Source organism: Elephantulus edwardii, unplaced genomic scaffold (assembly GCF_000299155.1).
Source record: "Elephantulus edwardii isolate Elephantulus edwardi_28Jun2011 unplaced genomic scaffold, EleEdw1.0 scaffold00218, whole genome shotgun sequence".
Taxonomy (NCBI): Eukaryota; Metazoa; Chordata; class Mammalia; order Macroscelidea; family Macroscelididae; genus Elephantulus; species Elephantulus edwardii.
This window is the reverse complement of record NW_006399968.1, coordinates 3,113,287-3,123,891: the sequence shown is the minus strand read 5'-3', so window position 1 is coordinate 3,123,891 and position 10,605 is coordinate 3,113,287. Positions and strand designations below refer to the sequence as shown.

The following is a 10,605-nucleotide window of genomic DNA, read 5'->3' as shown; positions in this document are numbered from 1 at the left end:
GCTGGGCAAGTGCACAGTGCAAGCAAAGCCCATCAGCAAGGTCCAGCCGCTCCACCCGCGGTCTTCCAGCGACTTATCCCCATCAGTCCCGCGCACATAGATTTCATCTTCCCAGGGTGGAGCGCACAGTGAACCTGCTCCTCACCTAGAAGCTCCCAAGATGGCCCAGGGACAGCGACAATTCTGTGGCCATTCGTGTCCCCAAAGAAGCAATGTGCTGTCAGTCCCGGTTCTGACCCACCGAGTGCACGGGCCTACCACGGCGCTGTGCCTCCAAAGTCCTTGTTACAGAACTTGGACAGCCGCTCGGACAGTCCGCACGCACGTCGCGCATTTCTGGGTCACGGTGGTGTCCACACACACTAAGAACTCTGCCATGCAGGAAGCACCGACGGCGGATACAGAGGCCTCGCGTGGGCGGGGATCCCAGCCCGCTCGCCCCCGGCCCGCTCCACCTCCTGCGCTCGCCCCCACTCGTCCTCTACGCTCGCCCCCGCCCACCCTGGGCGCTCACCATCGGTGTCAGGGCCCCCTATAGGCGCCATACCTGCCACCGGAAGTGAGTGAGGAGGGCAGTATAGGCATTTCCTGTGACGCCAGCGCCTGGACTCCATTAGGCAGCAGCTGGGGAAGAATCAACACACCAGGGAGCGGAGCGGAGCCCCGGACAGAGGCGGCAGCTGCCTCCGCTGCCGCCCGCCCCTGCCGCCGCCGCCGCCGCCGCCAGCACCGGGGCTCAGCCCAGCGGCGGGCCCCACGCCCCCTGCCGCCGCCCCGCCGCGACCCCCGGCGCGACCCCCGGGCCGCGCTCCCCGAGCTGCCTCCGGGAGGGGGGGGGGAAAGGGCCCGGATCCTCCTTCCTCCCCTCCTCCTCCTCTTCCTCCTCCCCTCACCCCCACCTGACCCCTCCCGGCCCCTCGCCCCGACCCTCTCCCCTCCCCCGCCTCGGCCCCCCGCTTCCCACCACGGCCTCTCTCGGCGAGGAAACTCTGGCCTCCGCTTCCTCCTCCTCCGACTCGGACACCGGCGGAGCCTCCCCGCCCCCGCGGAAGAAATCCCGAGCCTCGGCGGCGGAGGGAGCAGGAGAGCCCGGGGCTTCGGCCGCCAGAGCAGGCCTCTCCCCTCCGTCCTCGTCGTCCTCCTCGTCCTCGTCCTCCTCCTCCTCCGTGGTGGTAGTGGTGGGATTCCCCCCGGCTGCTGCCGCCCCCTCCGCCGCCGCCCCGGCCCCCCAGCGGAGTAGCGGCCCCAGCCTGGTCAGCGGCGGCATCATGCAGGCCAACGGGGCAGGAGGAGGAGGAGGAGGAGGCGGCGGGGTCCAGACCCCGGAACTCGCCTGCCTGTCAGCCCAGAACGGGGAGTCGTCGCCCTCGTCGGCGTCTTCCGCGGGGGACATGGCCCACGCCAACGGGCTGCCACCGGCCGCCCCCTCCGCCGCCAGCAACAATAGCAACAGCCTGAATGTCAATAACGGGGTCCCCGGCGGGGCGGCAGCAGCCTCGGCCACCATCGCCGCCACCACGGCCGCCCCCGCCTCCCTGGCCACCCCGGAGCTGGGCAGCAGCCTCAAGAAGAAGAAGCGGCTCTCGCAGTCCGACGAGGACGTGATTAGGCTAATAGGACAGCACTTGAATGGCTTAGGGCTCAAGTAAGTATCCCTTCCAGGCAGCGGGGGACGGGGGACCAAGGAAGGATGCCTGGGCCCAGCACCCGGGAAGACGCAGCTCAGGCCGATCTGGGTGGGGGGCCATTGGTGGGGATCCATCAGTGTGACAAATTGGGGAGGGGCAGGAGAAAGTGATAGAAGCCAAACAAATGACCCCTGGGCGCGCACCTTCTGCGCTCTGCCGCCTATCAGTGCAGACGGATGGGGGGGACAGAGCCGGTGGCAGTCATGAACCTTGGGGGATTTGGTTTTCAAGTGTATGTGAAGAGACATCTTTGTGGGACACCTCCCCGCCCCCAACCATGACAAACAACCATCCGGGCCAAACCTACCAATCAGGAGCCACAGTCACCCACAAGTGTTTATGGGAACTGAGGGGATGGACCATTTGGGAAGAGGTGACCGAATAAAGCTAGTGGGGGACAATAAAGTAAGATTCTAGGTTCATGTCCTTTTAGAGGGCCCGTGGTTTGGTGTTTTGTTTGTTTTTTTTAAAAAAAAAAAGTGTGCAAGAGACCTGGCACTAGTCTGAAATCCTGATTGGCTAGTCAGCAGATTATTCTCTCTCAAAAAGCGATCCTCTGAACTGGTGAATCATGTGTTATCAGCCACAATTTAGGGGGCCTTGTGTACCTTAAAATAGGGGGGAGAGCAGACACAGGCTTTGGGCCAAACCACCTTTTTGTACACGCAAAGAAACACTTGGGGTGTGAGGTAAGGCTTCCCTGGAGAAAGTAGATGAGCCAGAACCTTGAGGAGACACCCAGTTTCCTAGGTTCAAGGTTTTGATTAGAATAAGCTGTTGGATTGGTTATTGTGTAGTTTGTGGGGATGAGGGGTGGTGGGAAACCGCACTTTGTAAAAGTGACAATGGTTTTGATTCTTGGGCGGATCTTGTTGGCACTTTTTAATGGAAAAACAAATAGCTAAGTTAAAGCATTGAGAGAAATATTAAAGACTGATAAATGAAGATGCAAAATGTCTAATGGGAAAAAATGACATTTTAATGAGCATTTTAAGCTTTCAGAGATAGATCTGTAGGGAGATTTTACTTGAGTCCCTAAAGAAATGAAATGGCATGAAAGCAGATTTTGTAAATGCTAACAGAACATACTACAGAGAAGCTGACAGCAGCAGCAGGAGGAAATAACTCGTGACTGTTTGGAACATACACCATAGTAAATTTGCTAATTTTAGTAAAGAGAAAAAGAATGGTTTTGTTTTAACTGGATATTAATTTTAAAGCTTGTCCTAGTAGAGTTCACAAACTCAACCAAGGTCTGCCTTTTTTTTTTTTTTTACTAGTTGACATATTTTAATAAGCATAGGCTTTGACAAAATTTTTTAAAAATCAGCATTTTCAAACTGATAGATTTATGTACTAAAACAAAGTTTTATAAAGTTCATTTTTCTTAACATTTTCTTTCACTGTTAATCAAACCCTTTAAGGTCAATAAAACTAGTAATATTTAAACTTTTTTTTAAAAAAGTAGAGGTACTTTTCCTAAGTGACATGTTAACTTAGGACCTGGCCCTTAACATAAGTCACTTCTGTCACCTTGTTTGGAGTTAACAGTTTTTATTTTTTCAAAATGTAGTAGCTTGGTTAGTATGTAGATCCTGAATTTTCATTTATTAACCGATAGGTGTGAATTTAGAAATCTTACTCCATTAAACTTTGGAGGCATTAAATACTAGGAAAAATCTATTTTGAATTTTAGATCTAACAAAGTTTTTCTTTGTAAATGTAGCAGTTTTAAAAATCAAGTTTGTTCAATCAAGCACATTAAAGCTATATATCTTTCCCCCCTTGCTCTCTGAGGTTAGTATAAAAAACCTTTGCTACTGTTTTCATAGACTTTAGTTGATTTGGAAGAGTATGACCTGCAGTTGGTGAGGTCTTTTACACTGTATCTCTCCTGCAGCCAGACTGTTGATCTCCTCATGCAAGAATCAGGATGTCGTTTAGAACATCCTTCTGCTACCAAATTCCGAAATCATGTCATGGAAGGAGACTGGGATAAGGTAAAGTAGGGCATCTAGAGACGTGTGACTACTGCTAAAATTATGTGTCTAATGAGCATTTTGTGACATGAGTGTTTTTCTTTTATACTGATTTTTGCAGGCAGAAAATGACCTGAATGAACTAAAGCCTTTAGTGCATTCTCCTCATGCTATTGTGGTAAGAGGCGCACTTGAAATCTCTCAAACGTTGTTGGGAATAATTGTGGTAAATACACTTTTGTTCTTAGTTTCACATTTATGCTTATTTTTAGTAGGTTATTGATAGCATTAGGTTTCTTCTACCTTTTAAGAAAAATAAGGCCTACAATAGTTAAATTTCAGATAATTAAATTTGTAAACTAAAATGACTGCTTAATGTTATAAAGTATAAACATTGTAGTTTGTTTTTAGTGTGTCATTTGAAAAACTGTCTACAAAAATTCTTTTTCTAGATCTCAAAACTTTCTACGTTCTTAATAGGAGTTTATGTTTTTAGAGTCAAGAAAAATTATATTTTTATATCACTTGAAACCTAAATGTGGCGATGAAGAGAAAATTATTTTTTCGTGTATGTGTATCAAAACAGCCTTTAATAACGTATATGTTGATTGTACACTTTTTCTTACTGTTAGAGTTATATTTGACTCAGACCAGCTCTATTGGTGTGCTTATTACCATTTTGTACTTTTGGATTCCAGTTTTGTGAATTGACAGTGTCAGAATTTGTGTAATATGCATCCTTGAGATGGAGAGTTTGCATATAAATTGGCTTACTGGCCTTATTTCCCCGGCAAGATCATTTTGGTAGCTTGAGCTGTTAGCCTCTTTCATAAATCTTAGTGAGTCTTTTATCCTGAAGTTCTTTCATTTGGTATCAGTGGTGGTGAGGGAGACATGAGAGTAAGCTGTGTATTTTTTTTTTTAAGTGCTTGTGATTGGAAACCTTGAAGAATCATCTCTTGGTTTGTTAACTCTAGCTGATTCATTTGTTGTCAGAAGCAATTTCCTGTCAGGTGGGGGAGGGAAAGAAGACAAATAGGAAGTGAAGTAGGGAAAATAGCTATTTGTTAAATATTAGTAAATGTTACATTTTTATTTTTGTAATTGGGTCAAATTTTCATCTTTGCCTATAATCTAACAGCCTTAATGGGGTTTTTTTCTTTTTTGAAATCTTACCAAAAAAATACTCAAATTCTTAATATAATTCTGTTCAAGTGTATGATTTCTTGGAGGATTGTTCTCCTTTTTTTTAAGCTTCTCCCAAAATTTCTTTGTATTTTAGTAGTAATATTTGTAATAGGATTATGTCCTGCTGTGTTTTGGGATCCCCCTCCTTGTTTATTACATTGTTTTGGGGATTTCACACACACATACACATTTGTTTATAGTATTTTGAGGTTTCTGTACGGTCTTAGATTATGACTGCTTCATTAGAAACGACATGTGAACTGAACAAAGGTAGTTGTAGATAATAAGGAGGAATCCTTTCTTTTATAGCCTGTTCACTCTATAGAACATTCTAGGATCTAATAAAAGATGAAGATTAAATCTCTGCTGAGCCTCACACCGTCAAACTGTTTAGGTATTTATGCAAAGAAAGGGTTCCAATTTTATATCAGCTTAAGCTTTGATGATGGATCAATTGCTTTTAAAGATTCAGCACTTTTTAAAGTTGCCCTTTAAATCTCAGATTGTGTTTAAGATTTACTCCTCTTCCTTATAATGTCCTCCAAAAAAGATAATATAGCATTAGATTAAGTTTGTTATAATACCTTAGCACAAGTATTGGGCTTTTTCTTTCAAATTATTTTAGTTGCATGTCTCAACACACTTAAAGACTTAGTCCAGGCTATATTATATTTTCTTTCTTTAAACCTGAACATTTATATGAACCTAATCAACCACATTTGCTCCCTTGCCCTCCACCTATTTGTAAATGGTCTCATGTCAAATAATACTTTAAATAGCAGAATTTTGGAGACAGAGCTTTTGAATCAACATTTTTGGGCTTGTGTCCTAAAGTCACTAGCCAAGTTTAGAGAATTTGGCTGGGTACATGAAACCAATAACTGAGAGAGAGAGAGAGAGAACTTTCAATAGAGAGAGAGTGTGTGTGTGTGTACTTTCAATATAATAAATTTGATTTAAAAATTATGCTAATAACTTGACCTATTAAGATCAACTAGTACATTTTGTAGTCAAGGAGTTTTGAGAGCCATGGTTTAAGTATAATGCATTACCCCTTTATTTTGAGTAGTAATTGATACAACTTGGTAATAACTTTGTTTCAAGAGTTAGTCAGAACCACTACTAAGTTAGCTTGGAGGCTGCCCTAGATAACCAGATTTCATTTGTATTATAACTTCTGAGGATTTGTTCTTATGCTGAGTTTAGTCTAATAATATGGGAGAAAAAGATAAAGCCATTTAAATATTGGCTTACAGGTGGGAGGCAACAGCAGGATTTACAATAAAGTTTTCTTAAGCTGTGCTAGTCACTTAGCAGGTTCAAGCTTTTACTTAATATAGGAAATTGCTATAGATAGTAGTAATCTCTTAGAAAGATCTAACTTGATTGGGAATTGGAAAAGAAATGAGAATTTATTTCTCAGTAATTGTCTTCATTTAAGAAGTACATGGTCTTTAAAAAGCCCAAAAACTTTTGGTAGAGCCCTGTCCTCCACCATAGCAAGCTTCAGTTTTGCATGGTTTATATATTTGAAGATACTTCTTTGAATCTGAGTGTGCTGACACGTAGAGAAATGCTCGTAGGTTGTTTTTAATGTTCATTGCATATGTAGAAAAATAGGTTTCTCTTGCCCTCTCCGTTTAATTTTACCTTTCTCTTCTGGTCCTAGAAGTAGACTAACATGTTCTGTCAGGATCTTGGTGGGAAAATAAGGGGAAAATGGCACTTGGGGCACTGTCCCTACACACACTGGAAATGTAAGAGGATGTACATAAGACCCAGTATTTGATGACAAAAGATCCATAAGAAAAATACTTGTCCTCAATGGTTTTTTGTGTTTTGTGTGTTTTTTTTTTAAATTTCCAAATTCCTATTTGAAGGGAGCTCTGGTGGCCTAGTGACAAGAAGCTGCACTGCAATCCCAGAGGTACATAGTTTGAATCACCAGATGCTCTACTGTAGAAGGAGGAGCAATCTCCTCCTGTACCAGTCAGATCCAATTTGACGGTACACACACACACACAAAATAATTTAAAAAAAAATAAATTCCTGTTTGGTAAGAACATTTAGTGAGAAATCACTTACGCTGCAGGCCATTTCCATGTGGCTGTATCAAAAAATGTAAACCTATGAGCTTTTTATTTTACAAAGAATTGAGCTTTTTCGTCCAGAAATTAAAACGGTGAGACTATTCCAGAGTAACATCAATGTAAAATTTTTAGATTTTTACATGTTTTTTGTTTTTGCAGTTTTGTGTTTTGTCCCTTGGTAGGCTTAAAGGTATTTTCCATCTGATATGCTTAGTCACATACCTTTTTAGGGACTCTTATTTACTTATTAGTCAATGTAATTATATGTGTAAAATTTAGTAGATGTAATCTTTTTAGTTCTGTATGACGTATTTCGAAACTCTGTTCTTTAGCAGCCTGTTAAAGAGTGAATAACAAAAATCAACAAATTTTGTGAAGGGTTTTTTGGTTTTTTTTTTTTTAAGTAGATTTGAGATCTTTCCCATTATATTCCCTTGAGTTTCTAAATGTGACTGCCATTTTTTACATACTTTATAAGACAGCACCAAAAAAGCCATGAGAGAGATAGTGGACCATAGTAGTTTAAGAGCAGTTTTAGTCTTGACATTCATAAACTCATAATAAACACTAAAAAAAATTAAAAATAAACCTACATTTTTTAAAAAAACCCTAAATGATAAATGCTTCACAGTAGGTAGGAAATAGTTTACCCTTCTGGGGAAAATATGCCGATGTTAATTGTGCTTCATAGGTAAATGCATCAATAACGAGATTATTACAAATATACCAATAATTGGATCATTTTTAAGATCTTCGTTTAACCTTCTAATGTAGTCATCCCTTTATAGCATCTAAAGAGCATTTCTCTATCATAATTATGCTTGTCGACTTGCATATTTTTTTTATTTTCATTCTGGTAAATATGTATTACAGATCGTTTGCCATTTCAAGTGCTTGTCCATTCTAATTCTAGAGAACTCAGTACTTTGTAAATCAGCCTCTAGACTGTTTGTTGGGCAGCTCGTCTTCACTTCTGATCAACTACAATCTGTCACTGTGCGGCCAGCTTCTTCTACCCAGTGACTTTCTGATCTCTTTAGTTCCTCTTTCCCAATGTGGCCTTTAAATAATTCTTCCATTAACTAGTTTTTCCCAGGCTTTTCAGTACTTGCCTCATATTTCCCATTATGCCTTTTAAAAGAAAATTTAGAATACTTTAAATAGTCCTAAAATTTTATGCAAGAAATAGTCTAAGCGAATGTTTTGGGATTGAATATATTCTTTCTTATTTATGCCTTGCGTCACTAATGATTTTGTGTTATTGGAGATTATTTAAAGAGGTTTTTCTTTATGTTACATGGAATCAAGCAAAGTAATATTAAATCTGTAACTATTAAAGCAAAATATTTCTAGTCATCTTGAAACTTTATAAAAAGTTATTTTCAAAGGGCATAGTAGAATGGTTTCTACTGTTCTGTTTAGGCACAAACATTTTCTGAAACTTCTATCAACTTTTTTCCCCTGACTGCTGCTTTCTGTCATGTCAGAGGATGAAGTTTTTGCTGCTGCAGCAGAAGTACCTAGAATACCTGGAGGATGGCAAGGTCCTGGAGGCACTTCAAGTTTTGCGCTGTGAATTGACACCACTGAAATACAATACAGAGCGCATTCACGTTCTTAGTGGGTAAGGAAACATACTTTTGGACTTGAGGTCAGTGAAAGGCCTGTTATTATTTCAGTGGTTACCATTCTAAAGTTTTTTTTTAATATTTTTGTCCAAGATATATATAATAGAGTATTGCTAAATTTTTAGATAATATGTATCTGTATAATATTTATCACTTATAAGTGTACAGACTATTCTTGGTATCCTAGGATGCTTTCCATGTTAGGGTAGAAAGGTAATTAAGCCAGTAAGGGGGAGAATAAATGTACTGTCAGTGAAAAAGCATTTCATAATCTTCTGTGAAAACACTTTGGATGGATCATAGTTAGCAATGTCATTTCCAGGATTGGCACACATAAACATTTTTTTAATGAGTACTTGTACTAAACTCTGGTGACTTAATGGTAAGGAGTTGCATTGCGAATTGAAAAGCACTGGGTTCGGATCCACCAGCTGCTCTGTGGGAGAAAGATGGGTGGTGAGTCTCCTCACTGACAGCTGCCTCTGACAACTGGCTGAAGGGTCAGCTGTGAGTCAGTTCTGACTCAGTGATCCATAACAACAGCATCAGCTAAGCTCTGGTGGTTGTTTTCCTGTTAACTAACAAGCCTCAAGATTTTGGCAGTCTGAATCCACCAGCAGCTCATTTGGAGAAAGATGTGCTGGAATAGTCTCCTCACAGGGCACTTTCCAGCCTTGGAAACCAAACCAGGGCTGCTGGATTCACAATCTACACAGTGCAGTGAGTTTGTGGGATGTTGTGGTTTGTCATGTGTCAGGTATTTGCTAAGCATGTCATACAAGCAAGCTCATTTTATGTTCACAATAATCCTTTACATATTAAAGAGCTCCGGAATTGGTCTGGGGCCTTCTTTTACCCACTCTTTGTATGCTCTTTCTGTTCCAAGCCTTTCACCCTGTACTGTATGCCATTAGCTCCTAAATTAACCCTCTTGTCTGAACCCCAGATGTGTTTGTGTGACAGCCTCCATTTGGGTGTCACTTGAAAAAAATTTAATTAAAAATAAAATTCTTAATTTCATGTGTAGCTTCAGCAGCCTACATACAAACCTGCTTCTGGAGTCTTCCTAATCTTAGTACATAGCAATCCTCTAGCCCATTTACTTAGTCTAAAAACTTAACACTTACCCTTGTTTTTATCTTGTAACTTGAATTGTATTAGCCTAACCTGAAAAGAGTACAGAATATACTGTGGACTACTAGGAGAACAAACAAGTTCATCCTGGAGAGGGTGAAGCCAGACTGCTCCTTGGAGGCAAGGATTCTGAAGCTTCGCCTGACATATTTTGGACATGTTGCAAGGCGAGATCATTCCTCAAAGAGGGACATCATGCTTGGGAGGCTGGAGGGACAGTGCAAGAGAGGAAGACCCTTGATGAGATGGGTGGATAGGTGTATCAGAGACAATAAGATTGGCACAGGATAGAGCAGGGTTTAGGGCTATTGTTCATAGGGTCACTGTGAGTCGCAGGTGACTCGCTGGCACATAACAACAATGTGAAAACATTGCAGGTTTCTCCATTTCTGTCCTATTTCCACAATTTCTGTTTTAGTTAAGCAGCCAACATCTCTCCTAGAATTGGTAGCCCTGTTATTGGTCTCTGCAGTCAACGCTTAATGAAGCATAGTTCACACAGCTATTGAATAAATACATAAAATCTTAAATTATAGCACTGATTTTCCCATCATTCTTAAAATTCAAAAGCTTTATCCAAGTTCATAAGGTCACTGATCTTGTTCTGCCATCTTTTTCCTTCTTCCGTTCTTCCTTTTTGAGGATGCTGATGCCCATTCTTGTTACTTCACTTGTGGTTCCTTAATGCTTTTGCACTTCCTGTTTCCTCTGTCTTCAGGGCTGCTACCACAGTCTCTAGATCATTGGTTACTGGTTGCTCGAGGCTTAAGCAAAATCTCCTGGAGATTTTTTCTTTATAAAATTTATTACTCTGATATAACCGTAATAACTAGAACATTATTTGACATAAAATAAGTTTTTAGATAAAAACTAGGAACCCAACGAGAATAGAGTTCAT

The 10,605-nt window shown here is 41.5% G+C and overlaps 1 protein-coding gene across 2 annotated transcripts in view; it reads left to right on the top strand.

The window, feature by feature from the left end:
• The first annotated feature begins 1,079 nt into the window (after positions 1–1,079).
• The window catches only part of WDR26 (WD repeat domain 26), a 60,431-nt gene continuing 50,905 nt past the window's right edge, over positions 1,080–10,605 (top strand). Inside the window, exons 1-4 of one of the 2 annotated variants that reach the window (XM_006898048.1) lie at positions 1,080–1,645; positions 3,589–3,688; positions 3,789–3,893; positions 8,433–8,569. In XM_006898048.1, the coding sequence (XP_006898110.1) occupies positions 1,269–1,645; positions 3,589–3,688; positions 3,789–3,893; positions 8,433–8,569 (719 nt within the window). In that variant the 5' untranslated portion in view covers positions 1,080–1,268. The remainder of the gene's footprint in view (positions 1,646–3,588; positions 3,689–3,788; positions 3,894–8,432; positions 8,570–10,605) is intronic. The other variant, XM_006898047.1, reaches the window with a different exon arrangement.